This window comes from Mus caroli, unplaced genomic scaffold (assembly GCF_978045245.1).
Source record: "Mus caroli unplaced genomic scaffold, Mus_caroli_1 scaffold_12, whole genome shotgun sequence".
In the NCBI taxonomy this organism is placed as follows: Eukaryota; Metazoa; Chordata; class Mammalia; order Rodentia; family Muridae; genus Mus; species Mus caroli.
Genome location: NW_028227267.1, coordinates 13,845,600 through 13,872,124, shown reverse-complemented (window position 1 = coordinate 13,872,124; position 26,525 = coordinate 13,845,600). Strand labels below are relative to the sequence as shown.

Genomic DNA, 26,525 nt, shown 5'->3' with positions numbered 1-26,525 from the left:
CATTGCAGTGGGGGAAAACAAACCCTAGACTACAGCAGGTATCAGCTGTCTTTTCACAGCTCTTCTACACAAGGAAGAAGGCAAAGACCCAGAAAATAGAGTAAAAAAGGAGTTTATATATTTATAAATGCCAAATAAATACCAGAGGCCACCCAACGCCCTCTCCCAGACAAAGCTGTCTCCCCCAACCCTAGACTTCTAAGGTCTGAGACATCTTGGCCCCAAGCTACAGCCCAAGAGCAGCTGCCAGTCTGGGCTACAAGGGAATTGAGTGGGGATGATCTGTCCAGCCAAGAGTCGCCTGACCCTCTGTGTGAGGGCTCCCCATAGCCACAGGCCTGTGTCCCTAAATAGGGCCCTACAGGGACCAGACTCAGGGGGAGAAGGTGGTTATCTCCAGAGAGACCCGCTGCCACAACTCCTTGGTCTGTTTGCTGCGTTTGAGGTTCTGTAGGATGTCGTTGAACTGCATCATGCCCATGGGTGTCAGGCAGAAGGCGCTGCGAGCGCTGCGGATTGCATTCACAAAGTCGTCGTAGTCGGCAGGAGTCAGGTGAATTAAGCGGTGATGGATGTACTGGAGGGTGGGTTGGAGGGGAATCAGCACAAAGCACACACAACCGGGGCCCCCCCTTACATGCTGAGGGATCTGGTCCAACTGCCCAGGAGGTGTTCCACCCTTCTCCATACTTCCTGAGTTATCACCTGCATGTATGCCTGCTGACAGCGCTGCACCAGTTGATGGAAGGCCGGGGCTCGAAGGTGGTTGTGGGCATGAATGGGGTTCAGCCGCTGCAGCGTCTCCATGACGATCTCCTGCAGCACAAACGGGCTCAGCACCCCCTTGGCTGCCCCCACACAGAACTGGTGCACGTAGTTCACTCCTGAGGGGCAGGGGAGGGGCATGAGACGGGGGTGGCCACCTCTGCCCTAGGGACCCACTTATATATATCTCAGCTCTAGCCTGACAGAGATCCACCCTCCACCCCAGGAGCTGAGGTAACCCTCCACCCCCCTGCGCTCGCACACATACCCGACAAGGCCTCAACTCTGAGCAAGAGCTAGGAAGGAGGTCTGGGATAGGAAGGGAAGGGAAGCAGGTCAGGGGGACAATGGTCCTGGGGAGGGGAGGTGTTACCCAGCTTTGCTGCCAGCCCCAGCAACCATTTGACATCATCAGTGTAAGGGGGGGAGCGGGAAAAGTTGTTGGGGTGATCGTTGTGTGCCCGGCGACCTAGCATCTCCAGTGCCAGCATCCCTAGGAAACACAGATGGGCACACAATCAGATATATCCTTCACCTTCTCCCCCATCCTGGTACCTGACCCACAGTAAACAAATGAAGAGCCCCTCACTTCACTCAGCTGTAGGTAGGAGTACAGAAAGGGACTTCTTACCAACACGGTAAGCAGCATGCAGATGGTGCAGGCTATGTGGATTGACCGGTTGACTGTGTGTCTCCTCTTCGGGTGGTGGAAAACCCCCGCTTACCAGAGGGCTGGGCTGTGTGGTCAGAGCAGGCAGTGAGGCACCCTGGATGGCTGGAAACGTAGATGCTGGATGGACACTGCTCACTGAGGGGAGATGGAAAGCCATGTGAGAGAAGAGGTGCAGGAGATATCCTCCCTCCCTCCCATGTCCAGCGCACCTCCCCTCCATTCACCTGTTCCCTGTCCCCGAAACTCACAAGCCACACTGGTGGGCAGTGGGAGCCCTGGTTCTGTGTGGTAAGGATGGACTGTGATGGGAGCCATGGAAGGGACAGGGAAAGATACAGCTGTGGCAGCAAGCGAGGGAGGAGTCACTGAGTAAGGGTACTGAGCCCCCAGGAATGCAGGATGCACACCCTATAGTAGATGGCAAAGGAGAGCAGATACTAAGCCTCATTAGGTAACAGACAGACATTCTTACATTTCTTACTTAGTTGCCTTGGTCTCCCATTTCCCACCACCTTACCAGGGCTCCTGGACAGCCCTGGTACACACCCAAAGTACTCCAACCCTATGAACTAGTGTTCTCCACATGCCCCACACCATCTGTGAAACACCAGACTCACCTGTGGGTATGCAGAGCTGGGCACAGGGAAGACGGCAGGCCGGGGCATATGAGGCATAGGGTGGGCAGGGTGAGCTGGGTGGGTGAGGTACTGAGGGCTGCAGGGCAAGTGGGGCTGGAGAGCAGTGTAGGGGTGCAGGCCAGGAGAGTGACCATGCCCCAGTCCTGGACCTGGATATAAACTGGACCCCACTGAGATGACTGGAACCACTGTGGCTGCTGCTGTCACTGCCGCCGCAGCCACTGTAACAGGTTCAGTCCCTGGGGCACCCCTACCCTCAGGGAGTCCCCGCCCAGCCTCCCCAGCGGCCCTCATCCCACTGCCACTACAGCTTGTAGCCCCTTCACGAGCTGTGGACGAGCCGCCTGCTGTCTCCTCATAAAGCCAGAACCACTGATGAGCAACCTCAAACAGCACTTCAGGGTATACGCCCCCACCCTTGGCTGCCTCTTCCACAGCCATGCAGGCCTTCTCCAACATCAGGTTATCCTGGAAAGGAGCAAAGCATTAGGGGGAGAGGCCCTACCCAGGAAGGAGGAGGACTGGCTGAGGGGGTATCAGAGGGCAAAGTCACTGACTGACTCACTGACTTTAACAGCAGTGAGAACTTCACACAGGCACCAAATAATTGTTCCCTCATGCACACCCAAAGCTCATCATTTCAACTCAGGAATCAGCCTGAGCCCTGAGTAGTCAGCCTTCCATTTGCTTGTGTGTTGTGATGGGAATGATCCTAGCTTTAGGATTATAGCAGAACGCATGCATACACACACATACACACAATAGAATACAACACATAGTATGTATTCCTAATTTGAAAATGGAAAACACTAAAATCAGAAACTTTTTGAACGGCAAGGCTCATTGATACCTCAAGAGGAAAATACCATGAAATATGCCTAAGTCAGTTGGTTGCCTGGTCTGCATGAGGCCCTGGATCCAATTCCTCTGCATGCATGCATGCATACATACATACATACACGAGAAAGAGGCCAAGAGACAAAAGATTACCTCCAGGATGTGTATGTAATTAACATATGAAATAAAAATTTCAAACCTAGCTTTGGGTTCCATCCCCAAGGTCACTCGGGTTTAAGAAAACACTCTGAAAACCTAAAATCCAAAACCCTTCTAACCTTGAACCTAACAGATACTCAACCTGTACTATGTGAAATGTTACAATGAGAGAAAAAATTAGATTCTTCATAAACTCCTGAATCTGACGGAATCAAGGGAAGGTCCCTAACCCGCAAATAATAGCACGTCTCAGCTACTCAGAAAGCTGAAGCCAACTGTAAGTTCAAGCTCTGCATAGACACTTAGACCTCTTGGAAGGGAGCGAGGGAGAGGAGGAAGGAGGGCAGGCTGCCAAGTCTGACAACTTGAGTTTGACTCCCAGGACCCACATGGTATAAGGAGAGAACAAACTTGAACAAGCTGTCCTCTGACCTCCACACACAATGTGGCACACACCCCCACTCCATCATGTACACACACGTACACACACACACACACAAATACATTTTTAGAGGAAAAATGTTCGGTGATGTTCCCCCATGCCCGGAGGGCTGAAAGCAGGAAGTACCTGTTCCTTGCACTGCACCAAGGCCCGCTGAATCTCATTGGGGTTCAGTGCGTGGGCATGAGGCAGGCAGCTTAGAGCCAGCTCTGCCGCTGCCCTCACCATGTTGGAGTCTCGTGCCCGTGACGCTCTGTCGGCCAGCGATGCGACCTCCGGGGGTGTCAGGTGCCCATCCCAGCATTCCACCAGTATAGTCAAGGCTGCACTGCCAATCTCCATGGCCTGCCCTTCAGAGAGAAGAACAGGGAGCACAGTGAGCACCTCTGGAGTTCTGGGGATGAGATCTTTCATCAGATCAGCAATGTCACCAAGACACAGCCTTCCTAGTCACCTCCATCCTGTATGCAAATCATGACATTGGATTTACCTGTAATCCAGGATACATGGGAAGAATAGGTACGAGAGAGCCAGTTAGGAGAGACAAAGTTATGCAGGCCTAGGGCATAAAGCCCAATCTCAAAGGCGCAAAGGTGCAGGTTGCGGTGAGGACCCTGGTGGCCTCCTGAGGAAGATGGATGTGTGAAAATGGAGGTGCTGCTGTTGCCCCCTGCCTTGATCAGAACTGTCTTCGCCAATTCGAAGTAGAAGTGTGCAGCTGCCTCTGACGGCTGATTGGGTACGTGGGGGGCATGACTCTCAGGGCGGCGGCCTTTGTAACACCTGACGGAGCAATGGGTTATGGACAGGGTTGGAGTCCCTTCAGAATGGAGTCCAACTAGGTTAGGTGGGACCAGGGTAAGTAAGGCTGTTGGGGGACAACAGTTGGGTCACACTAGGAATATGGTTTTAAGGATGGGTCTTTCTCTCTACTGACCTGCCAACGTCAACTGTCTTTGCCCGGGCCCCTCCACTGGCACTAGCCCGGCGGCTTCCACTGGAGGATGAAGAGCCCAGAGAGTCTGAGGAAGAGCTGCTAATGCTGTCACTGTCTTGTCCTCGACCCCAGGATGTAGGAGCCCAGCCCCCTCGAAGTGGCCGTCGGCTTAAGGTAGGAGAGCTGTCCGATGTGGTTTCAGGGGCACTGCTGTCAATGCTGGCCATGCCTAGTACCCCCAAAATGAAGTCAGTCTCCAGCCTCCAGGACTAGCGTTCCCTCCACGCCTTCCCATAGACTGTTGTACCTGTGTGTTTCTTTTTGGGCCGCCCTGGAGAGCCCCAACCTCGACCATTATAACCTCCACGACTGCCAAGTGCTAGGCGGCTAGGAACCTTCCCCTCCGGCCGTGGAGTCAAAGCTGCCTCAGGTGGGAGACCTTCACAGGGGGAATGTGGGGAACTTTCTGAAGGAGAAGATAGAACACTGGGGTGAGCCCAGGAAAGGGCACAACCTGACTGGACCACCTACCCGCCCTACCCAGTTCCCCCACCTCACCGGGCACATTCTTCTCTGTGAAGCCCTCAGCGGGACCTGGCCCAGCCCCTGCCACATTCCCTGGCTGAGCAGGCCCTGCAGAGCTTGAAGTCAGTGGCTGCAGGGCTCCGGGAGCAGATGGGGCCCCGTGCTTTGAAGGAGATCTCTGGTTGGCTGTGGCTGGCCGGCTAGATGAGTAGAAAGAACTCAGGGTCTGTGGCTTATGTGTCTGGCTTTCTCGGTCCAAGAGTTTGTCTAGGATCTGGAGAAGAGACAAGCAGTAACATGACGTCCTTTATTTCCTGAATTTTGTTATCTTCCTTTCTTCTTGAAGCAGCCTAATGCTACCTCCTCAGAAAGTCTTCCCCAGCTGTAACTACAGGATAACCTCCCAGCTTCCATGTCTTGGAATCTTCCGTAACACTTACCTGAGGACTGAACACACTGATAGTCAATACACATTGAAATAAATGACTCATTGACTTTATGCTCTCTGCTTCTCTTCTTCCACCTCATGCCCAAGCACACCTATAAGAACCATTGGTCTCTTGTTCTTTATGAGAAGTCTCCAAAATTCCCTACTTACCTCCTACACACAGACCAGTACTTTGGTCATTGTACTGGAAACTTGTGAGAAAGATTGTGACATTTCGCTCACTCGCTGCCTGGCAAAAACCCAGTATCTCACTCAGTCCCTTACCTTCTTGAGCTTGGCCTGGTCATCCTTGTAGGTGATCATGAGTGCTAAGGCCAGGTCACCCTTCTCCCGACGTGTGCCTTCACATAGGAGGGGATGTTCTGCCTCACTCACTGTTGTCTTCATGCCTGTGAGGAGGGCCTCTTGGGATTAGTGTTTATAGTTCCAAAGACACCAGAAACAGACAAGCTAGGGCCAGCTACCAGTTCATGAGAAAAAAGTCCCCACTGCCTACATCCAACCTTTTCAAGACCTTTGCAACCTGTTGTTCTATTCTACTGGAATTAAAGGTGTGTCTTACACACCCAGGTACATCTAACTTCTTGTTTGATTGCTTGCTTTTGTTGTTGTTGATGATGATGTTTTTGAGACAAGATCTCATGTAGCACAGGCTGGCCCCAAACTTGCTATGTAGCCAAGTATGAAAATGAACTCCTGACCCTACTGCCTCCACCTCCCAAGTGCTGGGAGTATAGGCATAACCATCATATCTGGTCTTAGAACTGAGTGTGTGCCGGACAATTTCCTCTCTACAGCTTCCCCATCTTTTAGTCAACATTACATAATTGGTAACCTCCCTGAGGCCTTCCTTTAGATTTTTCATTTGCTGTCCTTTAAAACACCCACCACATGTAACACATACACATTTAAGTTTTAGTTATTTTTATGTATGTATGTGTTTTGCTTACATGCATGTGTGTACCATGTGCTTAATGTGCCCATGGAAGACAGAAGAGGTCACTGCATCCCTTGGAAAATGGAATTACTTATAGTTAGCTATCCTGAGGGTCCTGGGAACTAACCTGGGATCCTTTAGAAAAGCAGTAAGTGCCGTTAGCTGCTGGGCATCTCAGACCCTCTCTAGATACTGTGTAATAAGCAATGACCAGTTGCTTCCCACATGTCATCTTGACTTTCCCATCACAGCTCAAGGCCTGGACCAGGCTTTGCTCATGAACATGCTCAAGACAAAACACGTACCTAAGGCAGCAACTGCTGCTTCAAATCCTAGCTCCTCATCTCCAGGCATCTCATTAGTCCAGTTTCGACTTGGGGGCCGGGAACCCGTGAGAGAAACCACTAGATGGAAATTGGGTTAAGTCAAGCAAACCAAAGTACCTCAGAAAAAACTGCAAAGGAATCTAAGACTGTCATCATCCAAGACCTACCCAGGAAGCTGCCTGGTGGGTCCTAAAGATGACTCTGATAGAGCCTTAGAACTTTTAGTTTTCCTTTAAAAACAAAACAACAACAAAAAGCCCTCCCCTATCCACCCCCCCAAGTTCTCCACTTACTGTAGGGCATTATACCTGGAGCACAGAGAACATCAAAGATGAAACTGGCCAACATGAGGGGCAAGACAGGCCGATAGTCACACAGTGTACCCTCCCGAAGTTCTTCTGCCCGGCACCGAATGGTGCTCATTTCACTGGGGCCGCGAGGGATCTTCTTGAGCAGAGCAGCTACCTCAGATTCCTGATATGCCAACTTTACCTGAGAGTACAGCAAGGAGCTCAGACCTCCTACACCTCCATGGAGATCAAGGCATAAGACTCTGAAACGAGTAAGGAGAAGACAAGAGAACCTCTGACCTCCAAGGCCTTGGTTGAAGCAGGAGGCCGCTGTAGCTCCAGCGCAAACATGCCAACTCGGAAGGCCAGGCTGTGGTGCTCGGGGCGCTCACTAAGCACTGTCAACAGGAAGGCTGCTTTGGTCAGAGTGTTGGTAGCCACCCAGGTCTGACGGCTTGTGGACACCTTGTTTTTCTTGCCCTAAATGGGAAGTGCAAAGAGTTGGACAAATGAGACTGTTTTACCTCAGTGGAGATAGAAGGAAGCTCTCACTTGGGGTGGGGAATAGGAGCAAGGATAAGTAGGGCCTGGAAAGCAGAGGAAGGAGGTCTCTCTCACCTTGGCAGGGGGCGGCTCTACCTTGAGGTCAGGTGGGTTGGCTAGCAGGTCCTGGGCAAGCTCCACAGTGAGGCGGGAGGCCTCATTGCTGTAGCCATGGGCATGCAGGGCCTCAGCGCAGGCAAACAACACCTACAGGACACAGGACCGAGAGACTGTAAGCCTTCGCTTGGAGTGCATTATACTTGATTACATAGCACAATATTCCTAAAGCATGGCACTGGGTGCCATGGTGACCCTGAGCAGACCATAGGAGTTCAGTCTGGTTACAGACACCACTACCATTCAACATGGCATAACACGTATTGCTGAAAAAGGCCAAAAGAGGGAGCAAACGAATAGGATAACTCATAGGGACTTGGGACAGAAGAGCACTGCTACGCTTATCTGTGAAAGTGGGGGTTATCTCAGGTACACTAGGCTAGGAAGGCCAGCAGAGGCTGTGGGGAGCTAAGAGAGAGACTTTTTTTTTTTTTTTTTTTTTGGTTTTTTGAGACAGGGTTTCTCTGTATAGCCCTGGCTGTCCTGGAACTCACTTTGTAGACCAGGCTGGCCTCGAACTCAGAAATCCACCTGCCTCTGCCTCCCAAGTGCTGGGATTAAAGGTGTGTGCCACCACTGCCCAGCAAGAGAAAGACTTCTAAGAAGACAAGGTCTGTTTTATTTGAGGCAGGGTCTCACTATGTAACTCAAGCTAGCCTCCAACTTGAGATTCTCCTACGTCAGCCTCCAGAGTGCTGTGGTAAGAAGCATCTGCCACCACACCTGGCAGGGAGGGGTTCTAAGTTCAACAACCTTGTGCCCCTATCTCTCAGAACTTTAAGGTCTCTGAGAGCTAAGCAAGCCTGGTGAGAAGATTGTTCCAGGCAGAAAGGCCAATCTGCACTAAGTATGTAAGCAGGAGGGAGCATGGCAGACCCCAGGAATAAGTGAAGTACAGAGAGGGGAAAGACAAAGTCAAATAACACTGGAGAGGCTAGCAAAGATCAGACAGGGTGGAGCTCACAGGCCACGCCAGGGACCTTCAGTTTTACTCTAAGGACAGCAAGCGACCACTGAGGACTCTGAAGTAGCACACTGACACAACAGCTGAGAAGTACCCAGTAGAGAGGGCAACCGTAGACCAGGAGGTTATGATACCCTACAGAATGTAAAGTCATGCTAGCGATCTGGACACTTCCGGCCAGATCCATGGGGCCCCTCTTAGTCATTTGAAAAGAACACCCCACAGTCCCTCTCTCCTTCAGCCCCTCACCTCCATTCGGCTCTCCTGTTCCAGTGGCTTCAAACCAGCAAACAGGTCATGTTCCTCCCCAGTCCCGCCCTCCGCCTTCTCCTCCTCGCCTCCAGCCCCATCCTGGGCATTCAGGTAATATGCTTGGTAGTCGTCATCCTCCTCTCCAACTGCAGGAGCTGTTTCTTTGGTTTTGTGTAGCCCACTGCCACTGTCGTCTGTTGAAGGGAGGTCATCTCGGGTACAGACCTCCCCAGGCAGCAGACCAGGGTGGTCTACAGAGGCTGTGGGAGGCTCAGGCCCTTCTGAAAAGTATACACCAGCATCTTCCTCATAAGTATCTGGGGGCTCAGGAAGGAAGGTGGAAGGTCCTCTGGAGCCAACGGAGGAAGGACAGGGTGGAGGGCTCTCAGGGAATCCACCAAAGGTGCTGGCCTCTGCACCCAGGGCCAGGCTGCTGTCATCCAGGCTCATCTCTGCCAGGTCTGGTTCCAGGGAGCTGTCTTCACTGCTTAGCCGCCGTTTGCTCCCACTGCCTGCTGAGCTCTTGCCCCCGCTGCCAGTTCCCCCGAGTACCTTGGCTTTGCCCCCACTTGGACCCATCTTATGCAGAGCCTTATCTCCTTCTGCAGAGAGGCGGCGGGGGCCCCGCTGTGAGGAGATCCCCTCACCCAATCCTTTGCGTTTGGCCCCAGGTTCCTTGGGCCTCACAGCTGGCTCAGTAGGAAGAGGTCGGGGCCGGGACTCTTCCAGGCCCCCAGATCTAGACGCTCCTGGCCTAGCAGGCAGGGCCCGGGCCCAGCACAGGGCTAGCTTCCGGTCAGTGCCACTGTAGGTAACACCAGGAAGAGGATAAGCCTCTTCCCAGTTAAAGTAGCAGGCCTCCACAGCTGGCCGGAAGCCAGGGAAGAGCCTCTCTAAGGTCTTCTTGTGCTGGCCCCGCTTGACATTCTCAATCACCTTCAGTTGCCACTGACGCAGCTGTGCACACAGTTCCCGGCGGCTGTGGGAACAAAGGGCAGGAGGCTGTTAGAGGGACGACAAGCAGTCTGCACTGAGAGTGGAAAGAAGGAGATAAGCAGGAAGGAACTCTCCCTCAGAGAAAGATATAAACAAGGGCACAGTGAGGAGGGCCTGCTCTTTTTGAGCCAGCACTATAAGACAGTCCAACAGTCATGGAGTTTGGAAAGTGAATCCTTTTTAGGGAAGGGGAAGAAGAAAGCCTGTTAGAAACAGGACGCACAAACCTCTAGTAGTAACCTCAGTGCTCAGCACTTCCCATTCCCCTAGGTGAGAAAGCCCTAGACTCAAGCAGACTGTTCAGTGTGCAGGCTGTCCTGGGCTGTCCTTGTCAGAACACAGTACTCCTGAGGAGGACTCACCGCTGAGGGCTGAGGGCAGGGTCCAGCACAGCCAGCCTCCAGAGGGTAACCATCTCGTCGCACATACTTGCACATGCATGGGCTGCTACCTCTGACTGCCCATTGCTACGGCCTGTGTGACCACTGGCACTGCTGTGTGAAGCTGAGGTGCGCACACTATACCACCAGCCTGTTATCTGGAGGCAAAGAGAGATGTAAGGTACATAAAAGCTCAGAAAAATCTAAAAAGCCCTTACCCTCCTCTGTGTTCCTGTCAGAATAAAAAGAGAATAAGATGAGAGAAGGAAAGAAGGAACCACCACAAAGCTCCCCCATCCTGAGGTGTTACCTGTTCATAGGTGAGGCACTGGTCAGTGAGTATTTCCAGCAAGGGGGCAGCATTGCTGTCCCTTCGCTTGAACATCTCTCGAACAATGCTAAGCAGGTTCCAGACACCCTCAGGCTCTCGACCCCTCAGAGGCCGCAGCAGACATGCCCATTCAGCAGCAGCAGGAGGTTCCGTGGAAGAGAGATACATAGAGTTTACATCACTGTAAAAGGAACAGAGAAGGTGACTAAGGTGGGGCTGCTGACTGAAGGAGGTAAAAACAGCAGGGCTTTGACCTAAAGGGGATTCTGACCCAGAATACAGAGTAGAGGGGGAAAGACAAAATCCTTCTTCACCTTTCTCTGCATCTGTGTCAGTATGATCAACCAAAGGAAGAAAAATAACTCTGGCTCTACGCAAATAGGAAATCACTGACTGTCCAAGGTCATTATCAACCATTGAGTCATCACTGAAGCCCATGCTCAGGTACCATGCCCATCACTGATGCCCATGTGCAGGTACCATGCCCATCACTGAAGCCCATGCACAGGTACCGTGCCAGTGCAGTGATGAGATGGAAGAAAGATTACCAGTGGCTTAAGGAAGGTATGTACTCACCACAGATTTAGTGTGCAATTTACCTGAAGACCACAGGGGAGGGGCCACAGAACTTATGTAGTGTCTTCTTTATGTTGTCAGTGAGTGTTGACTCATCCAAATACCAAGTGCTCTGGTCTGAAGCTGAGGGCCCTGCTGTAGGGTCTGCGGATGACAGGCAATCAGTTATCTATTGCTAAGGACCCAGACTCACCTAACAACAGGGAGCCGTTAGGAAGTGGTCCCCTGTGCTAGCAGCTCCCCTGCTTTCCATCTCAACACACTCACCCGGAGCCCCACACACTGTGTTGATGGCTGTGGACTGGGAGGAAAGGAGCTCGTCTAGAAGACGCTGGGCTGTGGGGAGAATCTGAGGGTGAAAGGACAAAGGCACAGAGAACAAGGCACAGGTGAATCCAAAGAGTCCAGGGTGAAGCAAGAAAGCTGAGAAGAAGGCTGAGGCGAAGCCTGAAAGCCAGCAGTGAGAAGATGTCCCAGCCTCACCCACCTGCTGAGGAAGCTCACTGATAAGGTACTGAGCAAATTTTTGAAGCTGGTCCCTTTGTAGCCGAGACAGGGACTCTGAGACTGGAGCCCGCAGGCAGACTGCAGATGCCTGAAGGAGCAAAGAACCATCTGAGGAAAGGTTTTGGAGCTGAAGCTGGGGAGAGATGGGCAGAGGGGAGGTAAAGGGGCTCACATTGTGGCCAGGCATGCAGCAGAGAAGGGAGGAATGGAGCGTAGGGTAGGGCCAGGATAAATTGGGAGGGCCTCACGTTGTGAATGCGGAAGAGGCAGAGGGCCACGACATGGGTGCACCATTTGGCCCCAGCCCCACAGGTACAGCTACAGGAAGTGACCCGGCAGCGGTCAAACATCACAGCTACATTGTAGGCCCCCTTGGGAGGGACCATCTGCGGTGGCACCACTGTGGCGCTCAGATGGAACCCTGGGGAGAAACAAGGGCAAGGTCAGAAGTAGCTGGCCAAGACCAAAGTCTCTGCTCTCCTCCCTAGACCCATATTGAAATACACAATCCACTCCACATGGGGTTTATGTTTGGTTGGTTGGTTGGTTGGTTGGTTGGTTGGTTGGTTTGGTTTGGTTTTTTTTTGGTTTTTTTTTTTTTTAAAGACAGGGTCTCTCTGTAACCTTGGCTGTCTTAGAACTCACTATGGAGACCAGGCTGGCCTTTGCCTCCTGAGTGCTAGGATTAAAGACATGTGCGACCTTGCCCAGCCGCAAAGGTCCTAATCTTCACCCAGTGATGAAAGGAGAGGTAACTCCAGGCACGCCGGAACTCTTACCTATCTGCAGTGGGTCTTTCACAGCCCTCATTCGGAACAGCTGATCCCCTCGCTGAAACTCATCCGCGCTGCCATTGGCTAGGCATGAATACAGACTGGGGAAAGAGGAGGACTTGGCCACAACCCAGCAAATAACCTCCCACAGACACTGAGAGACTACCATGCTCTAGGCAACTCTCTCTGCTAGCACTCCTTAGGAGAAAGCCGGGGCACTTTCCCGCCTCCCTTATCTTCCTCTTAGCAGTTCCAACTACAGTATCTCTTTTGTTCTGCAGAAAGCCCAGCACCAGTGTGAGATCTTAGAACTCCATGCCCGTTATCAGTATTCTGGACTCACCGAATGTCCTCTTCATTCTCAGGGAAGCTCCAAAAAGCAATTCGGAGTTGGAGTTGTTCTGGCACTGGAGGATAAACTTTCTCTACGACTTCAAATGGGATGTGAAATGCCACCTGCTTTGCTGACAGCTCCACCAATGGGATTACCAATCCATCTTCCAAAACACAGATTGGGATGGTGGAAGAGAAAGGGCCAGAATTATTTTGCAATAATTATTTGGAACCAGTGCCACACCCTGGGCACCTGTGCACGTGCGTGTGCACACACACACACACACACCCTCTTCTTGTAAATACACACACACATATATATTTGTTTGTTTACTTTTTTGTTTTTGTTCTTTAATACAGGGTTTCTCTGTGTATACCTGACCGTCCTGGAACTCACTCAGTAGACCAGGCTAGCCTTGAACTCAAGAGATCAGCCTGCCTCTGCCTCCCGAGTGCTGGGATAGCATATGCTATGACACCCAGCTATGTTCTTAAGTTTAAATGTTATATTTTTATTATATGTCTGTGTGTGACTTCGTGCGTGTGAGTATAGGAGCTTGTGGAGTGCAGAAGAAAGTGTCAGTTCCCCTGGAGCTGGGATTACAGGTGGTTGTCAGCCATCACACACAGGTGCTGGGAATTGAATGAAGGGCCAAGAAAATAGCAGCCAGCACTCAGCCCCCTTCTTGTTAGGTATGATGACCCTTAAACCTCCTTTTGGGAGAGGGGAGATGGGCATCACACAGTCAGGTGGCCAGCCCTGGCCCAGAACAGAAGATACCAGGGAGAGTCTAGGAAACTTCTGGCCAGATAGGTGTGTTCTAGGACTCGAGTGAGTGCTCCATCTCCTCACAGCCTCAGTACCGAGTTTCCCACATTCTCCATTTGGATTCCTATTACACTGCACTGTCTCTTTAGCATTCACCTCTGGCTGCCTTTTTACTTATCACCTTTTCTCTCAATGACTGCAGGGCCCCCACTAAGGAGGGAAGATGAGCCAGAACTCAGAATAATTAGGGACCCCAAGAGGCAAAAGAGCCTACAAGGCCCACAGAGTCTGACTTCTCATCCTCGAAGCCAGGGGGAGCTGAGTACCCCGGGGCACCTGGCTATTGTGCCTGAACTCCCCTGGAATGGGAAGGAGTTAGCACTTGAGGTTTTTCTACACTATTTTAACAAAAAGCAATAGTGATATAACAGACTACAGATCTCACAGCAAACAGTTACATTAGAAGATTGATTTAAAAAATCACAGAACAGAAAAGAACCTTTTAAAAACAACAGCAACCTTTTACGAGCAAACACCTGAAGGTGGCTGAGGAGGGCATGGGGAAGAAATGGTATATTCAGGCCAGATGTGAAGGTTGTTAAGGGAGGGTTAAGACCCTTCCAAGCTGTACAGCCAGATCCTCTCAAGAGGTTCGCAGGAAGGGAGGGAAGAAAGAGGGCAAAGATCTTAACCTATGCTGGACCACACCAACATGCTGAAACTCTTGCCCACCGTGTTGTTACTTCCTCCACAGTGAGCCAGCCCACATTCTCATATATAAAAAAGATTCCCATTGACGCTGCTGTGACCTGCACATGTGTGTGTGTGTGCGCGCGCGCACACACACACACAGGTGCTCTCTCTCTCGACAGAAGTTGAATACTACCCTCCCAGAAAGTGGCATAGGCGAATTCCTCTAGATCCTAAAGGGGCACCAGAAATCTCTGCAGCTTGCAGAACAGGTCTTTTGGAATGGCCTAGCTAGAACACATACATTAACCCTTTCAACTACTGAAGAAAGCCAGCTTGCACCGAGGCCCAGGGCAAAACCTGCCTTGGGCTGAGTAGGGGAAAGATTCTAAGCCTCTGGGTTTCTTTCATCTTTACTCTCCTTTCTACCCCCTCCAAAAGCAAAGTTCTCATAGCACTAACACATGACTACACATGATGATCAAGAATGAAGGAAACACAAAGGAAAGGTGCTTCATGAGGACAGCCCTCCTCAGACCTCAGATATAGAAGTCCAAGGCTCCACCCACTGGTCCCAGCCTTTGCTTCTAACAGATGCCAAGAGTCTGGTTTAACCCTATGAATTATAGCATCTCTTCTCACAGGCAAGTTCACTTCCACTTTCCTCTTGGTGGAATACTTTCTTGGTGCAGTTTATGGGGAGAGATTAACATCCTGGAAGCAAAGCAACCAATGCACCATCCCATAGAGTGACACACCTCACGTGATCACCTTTTGACAATCTGCGACTAACCACATTCTCTTCTGCCTACTTCTGGTATACTAAAGGCCAAATTCCGTTAAGCATTCTTAAAACAGAGAAGGGGTATTCTCCCGTATTTGGTCTCTAAGGCGTAACGGAATAACAAAAGATCTTTCTGGCCAAGCCAGGATGTTCTTTGCCACAACACAAGCTTATGTGAACGTGCGCGAGTGAGTGTATTCATTCTTCCTTCTGTCTCTGTCTCTGTCTCTCTCTCTCTCTCTCCTTTCCTCTCCTTTCTCCCCTCTATCTTTCTACCCCCCCCCCACACACACACACACGCCCCCGCTCTGCTGTTAAGATGCCACCCCGTCCCTGGAAGGCCAGAGAAGCGAGTCCTGAAGTCTGCTCTAAGCTTGGGACAGCTCCCGGTCCGGACAGCTCCCAAGCAAGGCCCAAGCGGGACCAGCTTGCTCCCCTCCCCCTCGCAGTCTTCCCCGCTCATCCTCACCTCGCGTTCTGGTACCGCCACTGCCACCTCCGCCACCGCCTCCAGTGGGGGAATTGGGCCCCGCTGACTGTTTGCGCCATCCTCGCCAGTTCTGGCAAAGGCTCTCGGCCTCGGAAATGAACGAACAGAGTGAATCCTCCTCAAAGCGGTCGGAATCCTCAAACGAGAAGCGCTCGCCGTCCTCCCACTCCGCGAACATCAGCTCCATGGGGCCCGCACCCCCCGGGGCCGGGTCTCCCCCCGCGGATCCGGGGCCTGGGCCGCCGGCCGGGGACTGAGGGGAGGCCCGGGGCCTGAGGGGCGAGCCGGGGCTGGGGGTGGCCGGGGCGCTCAGGGCGGCCGTGCCGGGCAAGGATCTCGGGCCTGGGAGGGACACCGGGCCGGGCCTCACCCAACAGCGAGGTGCGAGCGGGGATTGTGGCCAGCCTGCGAGACTCGAGGCCGGGACGAAGCGCTGGGCGGCCAGGGCCTCTAGGCGGCTGCGGCGCCGCCTCCCCCATCAGCTGATCCGAACTTCCGGCCGCGCCGGCCATCGCTACTTCCGCCCTCGCGTGCTCGAGGACTGGACCGCGTACGGGCGGGTGTAGGGGACATGTGTGTGCACTGCCTGCAGTTTTCTCGAGCCCACTCTCACACACAGCTCCCAAAGGAATAGGAACAGGCCACAGATTCCAGCAATTACTTGGTACCCATAGTGTCCCCAAAGAAGAAGTGGACACCGTTCACATCGAGAATCGCAGGCTGTCAGGGGACCGTGCAGTGACCATTGGATAGGTTATTGTCACGCTTCGGGGATAGGCCTAGGCCGCATTGCCTTCTGGGAGTTGCAGTCCAAAGCCTATAATCCAGCCACTTTAGCTTTCTAAAGGGGAGCGCCAGGAAAGAAAGCATTTGATTTCAGGAAATGGATGGATGTCCTTTTCCTCCGTACTGCTTTTGAATCTGGGGATTTTTAATCTGCGAGTGTGCGTGTGCGCGCGCGATGAAGACCTTTTATCAGTATAGTGAAGTCCGTGGATGCCTTCCACCATGCCTGATTGTTTATGAATTACACAGTAATTAGGTTTAAATACAATTATTGAGACATATAAAACAAACGTGTTACATAGTACATTTATACATTAAAAGCCAAGATTGGCAGGTTATTTAACTCTTACATTTTTGGTTGTGAACCCAGCCTTTGTTGGCTGAGCCACCTCTTCAGCCTCTGCAGGGTATTTATTTTTTTTTTTTGTTTTTTGAGACAGGGTTTCTCTGTATAGCCCTGGCTGTCCTGGAACTCACTCTGTAGACCAGGCTGGCCTCGAACTCAGAAATCCGCCTGCCTCTGCCTCCCGAGTGCTGGGATTAAAGGTGTGCGCCACCACGCCCGGCTTGCAGGGTATTTAATTGATAATGTTTGCCTAGCATTTACAAGGCCCTGGGTTCTATGCCACCACCCACCCACCCTTGATTATTTTATATGGACACTAATGCTACTGTCGATTGTATCATTTAACCCTGACTAAAATGCTAAATTTCAGCTGTGGCTAGATATATTTCTCCTCATCCCAGTTGACAGACATATTAGGCTAATAGGAATCTACTGACCCTCCTTAGTCTAAAGTATCCAAAACACTGAATTTCTTCATGTAACTAAAAGACCCAGCTTGCAGAACCAGGCAGTTATAGTGGAATACACGACTATGGGGAAATCTAGCTATTGAGAGATGAGGAAAGACCCCTCTTCACTGCAGTAATTATCACACCTAGACCATGGAGAACTCTCATTTCTATACCACAGTAATACTATCAGTTATACAATAATACAGCCAGGCGGTGGTGGCGCACGCCTTTAATCCCAGCACTCGGGAGGCAGAGGCAGGCGGATTTCTGAGTTCGAGGCCAGCCTGGTCTACAGAGTGAGTTCCAGGATAGCCAGAGCTAAACAGAGAAACCCTGTCTCGAAAAAAACAAACAAACAAACAAACAAACAAAAAAAACCTATTAGCTACTAAGAAAAGGCTAATTTGATTGTGCCTGGAGGGGCAGAACATATATAAAATCTCACACAAATTATTCCTACTACCAGAGGACAGGAGATACCATCAGCAAACCAGAAAATGTAAGACAAAAACAAAACAAACAAACAAACAAAAAACAGTAATTTACAATGAATTGCCCACCAAATCTTAGTCATACCACTTGGGAGAATTAAGCGGAAAGTCACTGAAATATTGAGACATGATAATCTACCCGATTATTTAATAGAAAAAGAAATTAGTTGCCAGAGGGGACGTGAAAAAAATTACCTTCAAATTTCTTAGGTAAAAGTTAATGACCAAATTTATAAATAGTACTGCTTACTTATACATTAAGCAAGACTGGGCAGAGTATTTAAATCATTGGTAATTTTTACTTTTAATTTTCTTTTGGGGGGTTTTTGTGACATGTTTTCACTGTGTAGTCCTTGCTGTCCTTGAATGCTTTTTAGACCAGGCTGGCTATAATCCATAGACCTGCCTGCCTCTGTGCTGGATTAAAGGTGTGAGCCCACAACCAGGCTGTTTGCTTTTTTTTTTTTTTTAAGCAACTTTTTAAAAAAAATTATTTTTGTTTTGTTTTGTTGAGGCTCTCTTTATGGCATTGCTCAGAGATCTGCCTGACTGCCTTCTAAGTGCTGGGGAAAAAAAGGCATGTACCAATGTCTTGGTTAGGGTTTTACCGCTGTGAACAGACACCATGACCAAGGCAACTCTTATAAGGACAACATTTAATTGGAGCAGGCTTACTGGTTCACAGGTCCAGTCCATTATCAAGGCAGGAACTGACAGCATCCAGGCAGGCATGGTGCAGGAAGACCTGAGAATTCTACATCTTCATCTGAAGGCTACTAATGGAAGACTGACTTCCAGGCAGCTAGGATGAGGGTCTTAAGCCCACTCTGACAGTGACACACCTATTCCAACAAGGCCACATATCCATATAGTGCCACTCCCTGGGCACATATACAAACTGTCAGAACCACCATATCCAAGTTTTTTTTATCGTACATATCTGTCTCTAAGTGCACTGGAAGGCCCCAGGAAAGGCTATCAGTATCTATCTGTCTCTAATTGCACTGGAAGGCCCCAGGAAAGGCTATCAGGCTCCCTGTACTAGTTGCAGGAAGCTGAGGCAGCTAGGATGGTCACTGTGGAACCCAATGCCAGTCCTCTACAAAAGTAGCAAGTACCCTTAAATGCTAAGCCAGCTCTCAAGCCCCTAAGGATATTAACTGTACAAATAAAATCATATGTATCTACAGAATCTCTGGGTATCAGTATATGCACTTGCTTCAGTAAGCACTTTGGACAGACTATTTGTGAAGTATGCCCTCACTGAATACAGCTGATGGTAAAGAGGCTCTGCATACAGACTTCACTGCTACTTATGTATCTAAAAGCCAAAGGACTAAATGATGTAAAGGACTTGAAAGGCAACAAAAGACATTCAGACTTGCTCATCAAAAGCATATTTGGACTGGGCAGTGGTGGCATATGCCTTTAATCCCAGCACTTGGGAGAAAGAGGCAGGCGATCTCAGAGTTGAGACCAGCCTGGTCTACAGAGTGAGTTACAGGACAGCTAGGAATACACAGAGAAACCCTGTCTCAAAAAAGAAAAAAAAAAAAAAAAACCAAAACAAAACAAAAGAAAGGAAAGGAAATGAAGAGCATCCCAGGAAATAAAGAACTTCCAGGGTTTGGGGAGATTATAGAGCCCAAGAAAGAACGTGCTCAGGTTGGCTCAGTGGCTGGGTGCTTGCCCAGTGAAGGGAAAGGCAGAGATATTCCTCTTCAGGATGGGGCTGGAGGTGTGAGGAGGAGCAGCTAATTAGAAGAAATGGCCAACTTCTTTTTAGAGGATTTTATTTCAAGACAGCATCCAGAACACGATTCATTCAAAAGAGCAAAATTAAGTGTTTTGCCTCATTTTACCCTTCAAAAACTCATGGCAATGCAAACGCAAACCGCAAACCTCCCAAACATGCCTCTCTGTATAGCTTTTGGAAATGAGAGTTCATTGAAAATATTTCTCCATTTTCAGATGAGATGAGATTTGTTGGGAAATCTCTGTAACAACTTGGTCATCTTGTGGGGAGATAGTCTCTCGGACTGTCCCAGAGACTCCTGGATTGATCTCATCTTCCCGGCTTCCTGAAAACACAACAGAAAACAGAAAACAAAAAACAAAGTCACAGTTCTTCAGCTTATTCTGAGCTAGACCCATAATTTTTATAATATTCCAAACCCCAAGAGACCCTGCCTCAAGGAATAAAGTGGAAGAGGAATGGAGGAAAATTCCAGACCTCAGGCCACCACACAGCACTGGTGCCCACAGATGTGTCCCTGCATATTCAATCACGCAAGCACTTACACACATGCTCACACGTATGTGTACGTGTACACACACACACACCCCAAACAAACAAAAAACCCAAAGGAACAAAAAGGGGACTTAAAGGGATTCGGGATGTACAAATGATTGTTATCATCTGAAACTACTATTCTGGCTAGCAAATTAGTGAAGATCAACCTTTGACAAAACTTAGCTCACTTTGGTGAGGGTGAGCCAGTCACAGATGAATGGGAGACTCTGTACATAATTTAGCACAGGGCGGTGTGAACCATTTCTTTGTATCCCCCTTTCTTTTCCCAAGAAGGCACGCTAGGAGCCAGACATCACCTGAGCCCTGGAAGAACAATCGAAGAAGTCCTGGATCTCCTTCCTGCACGCCTCGTCGCGGAATTCATTCTGCTTCCAGCAAGCCATCATCATCGACATCTCCGTGATACAGGTTGCCTCTGGAGGGGAAGAACTGGGAGACCATCAGTCACAGGCCGACCTAACACCTCTCCCCCGAGATTACCTAGCCGCCCCCGCTCCAAGTGCTGCTCACCGCCCTTTTCTCGACGTCGGTTCCCGACGCGGTTAGCTAAGATAAGAGGCTTGTTGGGTTTCAGTATAGGTTTTCCCGGGTTCGCAAACCGCGCCAGGCGGCCGCGTAGACTGGGCGTCGCCATTTTGCACCGCGTTCCCAGTAGGCTCCGCGGCGCCGTGCGTGACCCCTTTTGACCTCTACGCGCTTGGCGTGCGGCCCACGGCCAGCTGGGCGCGCACTTTCTGGGTCTTGGCCTCACGGTGACAGTGGATTCGAACCCCGTCGAGCCGTCAGCCGACAGCAGGTTAGGATGCTATAGGTTGTGCGCGCCCTTTGCGTCCTCGGGACCCGGCAGGACTCAGGGGCCCTGTGTCCGCGGCTGCCACTTATTTGTGAGTCGGTGTCTGCGTGTGGGCACCACGTGAGTGCCGCGTCCGCGGCGGCCAGGGGAAGGCGTCGGATCCCATGGGGCTGGAGTTAAGGATTTTGGATTGCAAAGGACTTTTGTTTTAACAAATCTGTGAGAATGATGATTCCTTTTGCCAGGCGGTGGTGACGCTCGCCTTTAAATCTCAGCACTGGGGAGGCAGAGGCAGGCGGATCTGAGTTTGAGGTCAGGCCAGCCTGGTCTCCAGCACTGCCAGGGCTACACAGAGAAACTCTGTAGCAGAAAAACCAAAATAATAAAATGGTTGCTTTTTACAACTCTTACATGGACTGCTGGGTAGATACTGTTTACTCGTTTGGAATGATCGCACAGTAGGGTGAACGTTGTAACATTTATGTGTGACATACACAACATTTAATATTAGAGCATCTATATCACTTCTTTTTATAGACCTCCAGTTGTGATTTGTTGGACTTGAGTGTTTGACTTAACTTTTTACAAAACCGAATCAAAAGATGTGCTATAGATTCTTTGGTATTTGCAAATGAATTCAAGACATTTCTGCTAATGGAAGCAGAATCCAGCAGTCCTTTAGTTTATATGATGTCTACCGTAGAGCAAGGTATATTTGCATAGGTACTTTCTTGTTGGCATTTTTTACCTCAGATGTTTGGAATTCTCCCTTGACAGCCTACCTGGATGGCTTTCTTCCAGAGTCACGTAGCTAATCTCAGGAGGGAAATTCCAGGAATTGGCCTGACCAAAAAGTCCATCTTTTGGTCAGTATTTAGTATCTAATAAAGCTTGCTTTAAATTTAGCCCAAAATGGTGGACTTGATTTTTCTGGCGAATCCCAAGATTAACACTGGGTTCACATCAGAGGGGTTTTCCCTCTCTTGCCACACCCTACCGGCAGCCATCAAGGCACCTTTTTTATTGTCACACACATTTATATTGTTTGTGACCTTATGTACCCCAACATCTACTTTGAAATCTTAGCTAGCTCAGGGTCTGGAGAGGTAGCTCCGTGCTTAAGAGTGTTTTTAGCTCTTCCAGAGGACTCAGTTTGGTTTCCAGCATCCACGTCACAGGGCTCATAATTACTTCTACCAACACCTCGAACGCACACATGGGGAAATTTTTTTCTTTCCCAAACTTTAATTTGCATTTGCTAACAAATCTTTTTTATCCACTTTACAAAAACATGGAACACTTCACGAATTTGCGTGTCATCCTTGCGCAAGGGCCATGCTAATCTTCTTTGTATCGTCCCGGTTTTAGTAAATAGGCTGCCAAAGCGAGCACGGAAAAATATTTTTAAATGTCTCTTAAATGTTTAAAATGAGACGAGCCTCTGTGTATCTTGTTCATGCTAAAAATAGCTATGCCAGGCGTGGCATATGCCTACAATCCAAGCACTTGGGAAGTTGAGGCAGGACACAGATTAAGAGTTTGAAACCAGCCTAAGTTACATATAATGAGTACTTGGCAAGCCAGGGCCACATAACATGACCCTGCCTTAATGAAACAAACAAAAAATAAATAAAATAATGAAATGAGAAAGGAAAAGTGTTTACCATTATTTTTTACAAGTCTCCAATTTTATCACCTCAATCCCCTCAAATACAGGCCAGCAAAATGGCTCACTTGGTGAATAGAGGTGCTGCCACTAAGTCTGTTGAGTTCAGTCCTTGAGACCACATGGCAGAAAGATACTGACTCTTCTGATATATACAAGTACAGGGTAGTACAAGCTACTACATACACACACACACACATGATATATACAAGTACAGGGTATTACAAGCTACTACATACACACACATGATATATACAAGTACAGGGTATTACAAGCTACTACATACACACACATGATATATACAAGTACAGGGTAGTACACGCTACTACATACATACACACAATAAACAAATGTAATAAAGTAACCAGGTAGAAGACACTGGAAAAATCAGTTTATTATAGAAAATGAAACCTGAGCTGATAAAATAAACACAGTAACACTTGTGTTCTATCCATACTCTGGTAGTAAATAAAAGACTATTACAGACCTCTACCACGAGTACCAGAACCTGAAGCAAGTGATGGTGCTGTATGCCTTGTAGCTGAGCTGCAAACCTGAAAAGCTTCTTGTTGCTGTTTTTATATGAAAATAAAGCTTTTTCACTGATACTACGTGGCTATTCATAGTTCTTTCCCTTGTGGAAATGGAGCACCTGATTTGCCCTGGTCTTTTATGATTATTTATATAATGAGAGGGATAAAGGAGTCTGGGAAGCACTGAGCACAAAGCAGGCTTGATTCTCCAGCAACAACCATTCGTGAACAGCACGCTCACTTTGCATAAAGGTCCTAGAGAAGTGAGTGTTCCAGTGAGGTGGTGGAACGGACAGGACCCTGCACCTGCATAACTGTCACTTACCCTTCCTGGTGCTTCCTGATTTAGGCTTGTACCTTTATAATACTTACTTTGCTGTAGAAACCAGCACTGCACTGAAATTGATGACTTGATTGGGAATCAGAGACCTCTGACTTGCTTTATACTATGATATTTACGTTTATTTATTTATTGAGATGGGGGTCTCAACATAGAGCTCTGGTTAGCCTGGAATACTCCTGCTACCTGTCTTTGCCTCCCAGAGTGCTAGAATACTGAAACTGAAAGCATGCACAACCATGCCCACCTCTACTATAAAATTTTAACTTTTTTTTTTAAGAGTCTTGTTGTAACACAAGTTGGCCTAGCACTCATGCCGCCCCCTTTTTTTTAACACCTTGTTCTCTGCCCCTCCCCCCAAAAAAATCCAAAACAAACAAACAAACAAAAATAGGTTAAGCAATTTCCATGCTACTACTGAAGACATTTTTTACTAAAGAACAAAATAAAGATCTGGGGACATAACTCAGAGGCATGCACAGAGCCTTAGGATCCATCTCCAGCAACACACACAATGAAAAACAAAACTTTAGCAATGTAATTCCAACCTGGTCACATCCTTAGATATCACAGTATTAACCATGAAGCCTGGTTGCTTAAAGCATCTAACATGCATGTATGTATCTAGCTGTATAGACATGGATTCAGAGATATCTGTCGTTTGCAATCAGATGCACTGATAAACCAAGAGACTTCTCAAGTGATAATTCATCAATACAATAAGCATAGTTCTAAGGTCCAAGGCATTCTTTCTGATCGCCCCAGAAAAAGCTCCTGGTAAGCAGTAGGCAGTTCATCTATGTCTTCAAACCTACAGTTTTGGTTGTTGTGGATTTATATGGGAGTTTTGATTGAATATATATGTAGTACCCTTGGATCTGAAGTTACAGACAGTTGTCAGCTCTATGTGGGTGCTAGGAATCAAACTTGAGTCGTCTAGAAGAGTAGCCAGTGCTCTTAAGAGTGGAGCCATCTCTCCAACCTCAAATCTAAAGTTTTTATTTCGCTAAACACTTAAGGGTTACTTAAATCCCTTGCTTTCTTCAATCTGTTTGAACTGGGGGCCTCGGGCTGTCTTTATTAAAAAACAAACAAACAAAAAAAAACCCCACATATACACACAAAACCCCTCAGTATTAGAGTTGAAGCTATAACTCAATTTATGGAATGCTTGCCTTCCCAGAACCTCAAAACCAGTGACTCCGCACCATAAACGTTATCTGGAAGAACATGAGAGAATGTGGGTAGTGGACTGAATGGCGCTTTCCAGCCCTAGAACAAGGCAATACACTGACATCATGCCAATATTAGCTACTCAATCTATTTGTAAAAGAAAGAATTCCAAATATACCTAAACAAGAAAACCAAGCAGTAAGAATGATGGAAATGTTTGTAAGTCTTTCCAGTTTGTGGGAAATCGCCTAAAGCCAGAAAGAGCAAGCTACTTAAAAGACATCTGATATTAAAGACAGTGCAAGTATTTTTTTAAAGTGACTTGAAGAGCTGGGCATAGTGCTGTATACCTGTAGCCCCAGCTACTTAGAGGCTGAGGCAGGTATTGTCAATTAGGCCTAGGCTTTGGATGTTGGCTTGGACCATGTAGTGAGACCTATCTCAAAAGGGAGAAAAGGCAGAAAAACAGAACAACACACCCACACATAAGGCTTTGCCTCCGCACCAGTGTACCGGCTGATAAGATGAGGAATGGACACTATTTAAAGGTACTAAATAATGGAAGTTTTATAGATTATAGCCTGAACCATCCTGCCCATATTTAAAATGATGAAATGACTACAGACATGAGAAGTGTACTTGAGTCATCAAATGGGTGCTTCCGGCTTCTGCTTCTCTTTAAGGAAAAGCTATCTTATCACAGGCTGAGATACTAGCTCCATACCATTCAGGTGGAGAGGAGCTAGGGGTACTTGCCTAGTATTATCAGAACCCAAGGTTCCAATCCCCAATACAGGGCAAGAGAATCAGTGAAAACATCAATTCATAGAGAGTATTCACTAAAGGTGGATGTGCCTCAGGTACCACGGTAACGCAGTCTTCCAAGTTAACAGCTCTTGCATGAAGGCAGTTAGAGATTTTTATTCCGTTTCATGAAGATCTCATGTACATAATCCCAAAATTTCCTCTGCTGTGTCTCATTGTTGTGGATCATGGCAGTGAGAGCTTCCCCCTGATAGAGACCTTGCCAATAATCTTGTAGCCACATTTCCTTCCAGCTGAAATGACAAAACAGGAGCAGGGGAGGAGGGGCTGAGTTGGGGAGCCACAGCAGTAATAGACTGAGTGGTCCCAAAGAAATCATAAGTGGAGCCATGGTGGTGGCACACATATTTTTAATCTCAGCATCCGGGAGGCAGAGGCAGGGGGATCTCTGAGTTACAGGACAGCCAAGGTGACACAGGAAATAACAAAACAAAACAAAAAACAAACAAACCCTGTCTTGAAAAACAAACAAACAAGAAATTAAGCAGATACTGGGCCTCTGGCTAGGACAAGGCTCTGCTGTGAAGGAAAGAAGATGGGGAGTAAAATTAATCTCATCCAAGAGATAGGAAGGTGGTCATAAACATAAAGACATCATAGTTCTCCCAAGTAGCTGACACTGCAGACTTGCCTCTAGCTCTCAAGTGTGAGGGTGTGCCGTGGGTCCAGAGCCTGGAAATGATACTCTAGAGGAGAGCAGGGAGCCTTTAGATGGCTTTAACCTTCACAGTCACTTGGAAATCTAAGTGAAGGTACAGTGACATCTTGTGTGGAAAAGGCATAATCTGAATTATCTTTTGTTAGTGGAACAGGGTCTCTAGTAGCCAGGCTGGCCTCAAATTCACTGTACGTGGCAAACTATGATTTTGAATTCCTGATACTCCTGCCTCGGTCTTCTTATGCACTACAATCCCTGGCTGATTTTTCTTCTAGTAAATCCTATGTTCAGCATGAATGGACAGATTCTTAGTGAGAGATTCCACCATCAAGACCCTGTTGTGCCAGCAGCATATGTAAGCAGGCTCTGCTGCCACCCACTGTTCAAGTCACTTTCTGTGAGTTATTCTAGTAATCCCTCTCCAAATTAATTGTGGTGGCCTACGTGGGTGGTTTCAACATTTCCCATTCTACCTCCCAAGCACACTCTCCCCACTGCAGGTATATCCTGCTCTCAGCTCTCTTCCCCTTTACCCACACTGACCCCCAGTATTAATTATACACCTACTGAAAGCATTTCTTCAGTCCTATTTAGAGTGAATAAGTCAGACCATATCAAAGTAAAAGGAGGGCTGGAGTACAGCTCAATGCTAGAGGGCTTGCTTAG

At 48.7% G+C, this 26,525-nt stretch overlaps 3 protein-coding genes, 1 long non-coding RNA gene and 1 other non-coding gene across 13 annotated transcripts in view; 1 reads left to right on the top strand and 4 right to left on the bottom strand.

Annotated features, from left to right (window-relative positions):
- Positions 1–96: 96 nt before the first annotated feature.
- Positions 97–15,981, bottom strand: Zswim8 (zinc finger SWIM-type containing 8). Of its 8 annotated transcripts, XM_085828404.1 has the most exons (27): positions 15,853–15,978; positions 15,462–15,570; positions 12,760–12,913; positions 12,423–12,517; positions 11,892–12,064; positions 11,624–11,731; positions 11,404–11,485; positions 11,160–11,280; positions 10,540–10,741; positions 10,212–10,387; positions 8,851–9,832; positions 7,596–7,727; positions 7,278–7,457; positions 6,996–7,179; positions 6,667–6,765; positions 5,689–5,813; positions 5,010–5,250; positions 4,759–4,917; positions 4,452–4,680; positions 4,005–4,297; positions 3,641–3,864; positions 2,056–2,544; positions 1,663–1,846; positions 1,397–1,573; positions 1,139–1,258; positions 706–816; positions 97–577 (listed from the first exon to the last, which is right to left on the bottom strand). In XM_085828404.1, exons 4-27 carry the CDS (start codon positions 12,451–12,453, stop codon positions 114–116), a joined length of 5,286 nt encoding a protein of 1,761 aa, XP_085684530.1. In that variant the 5' UTR covers positions 12,454–12,517; positions 12,760–12,913; positions 15,462–15,570; positions 15,853–15,978; the 3' UTR covers positions 97–113. The 8 variants fall into 8 exon arrangements, with proteins under 8 accessions (XP_085684530.1, XP_021036930.1, XP_021036932.1 ...); XM_021181271.3 differs by having other exon boundaries at positions 15,462–15,981; XM_021181273.3 differs by having other exon boundaries at positions 1,687–1,846; positions 15,462–15,981.
- A 3,352-nt stretch (positions 15,982–19,333) lies between these two features.
- Positions 19,334–20,550, bottom strand: Chchd1 (coiled-coil-helix-coiled-coil-helix domain containing 1). Its single transcript, XM_021182540.3, has 3 exons — positions 20,382–20,550; positions 20,168–20,286; positions 19,334–19,638 (listed from the first exon to the last, which is right to left on the bottom strand). Exons 1-3 carry the CDS (start codon positions 20,503–20,505, stop codon positions 19,525–19,527), a joined length of 357 nt encoding a protein of 118 aa, XP_021038199.1. The 5' UTR covers positions 20,506–20,550; the 3' UTR covers positions 19,334–19,524.
- A 15-nt stretch (positions 20,551–20,565) lies between these two features.
- The window catches only part of LOC110309798 (uncharacterized), a 14,076-nt gene continuing 8,116 nt past the window's right edge, over positions 20,566–26,525 (top strand). The window contains exon 1 of the long non-coding RNA XR_002379743.3: positions 20,566–20,667. This is a non-coding gene — a long non-coding RNA (uncharacterized LOC110309798). The remainder of the gene's footprint in view (positions 20,668–26,525) is intronic.
- Positions 21,950–22,056, bottom strand: LOC115029373 (U6 spliceosomal RNA). Its single transcript, XR_003834926.1, has one exon. It is a non-coding gene; the product is annotated as a U6 spliceosomal RNA (small nuclear RNA).
- Positions 22,705–26,525, bottom strand: part of Pofut4 (protein O-fucosyltransferase 4) — a 5,894-nt gene continuing 2,073 nt past the window's right edge. The window contains exon 3 of one of the 2 annotated variants that reach the window (XM_021182538.3): positions 22,705–25,434. In XM_021182538.3, the coding sequence (XP_021038197.2) occupies positions 25,287–25,434 (148 nt within the window). In that variant the 3' untranslated portion in view covers positions 22,705–25,286. Of the gene's footprint in view, positions 25,435–25,534; positions 25,721–26,525 lie in introns of those variants that run through there. The other variant, XM_085828403.1, reaches the window with a different exon arrangement.

Bases quoted from the DNA above. Each gene is read 5' to 3' on its own strand.
- Zswim8 (XM_021181271.3), bottom strand. From the start codon at position 15,669: ATGGAGCTGATGTTCGCGGAGTGGGAGGACGGCGAGCGCTTCTCGTTT. The intron at 11,732-11,891 runs GTGAGGCCCTCC...TTGCTCCTTCAG, and splicing joins GCCTCTTCCGCATTCACAAC to GCATCTGCAGTCTGCCTGCG. The intron at 3,865-4,004 runs GTAAATCCAATG...TTCTCTCTGAAG, and splicing joins CCATGTATCCTGGATTACAG to GGCAGGCCATGGAGATTGGC.
- Chchd1 (XM_021182540.3), bottom strand. From the start codon at position 20,505: ATGGCGACGCCCAGTCTACGCGGCCGCCTGGCGCGGTTTGCGAACCCG. The intron at 20,287-20,381 runs GTGAGCAGCACT...CTTCCCCTCCAG, and splicing joins CCGACGTCGAGAAAAGGGCG to AGGCAACCTGTATCACGGAG. The intron at 19,639-20,167 runs GTGATGTCTGGC...TTGTGTTTTCAG, and splicing joins ATTGTTCTTCCAGGGCTCAG to GAAGCCGGGAAGATGAGATC.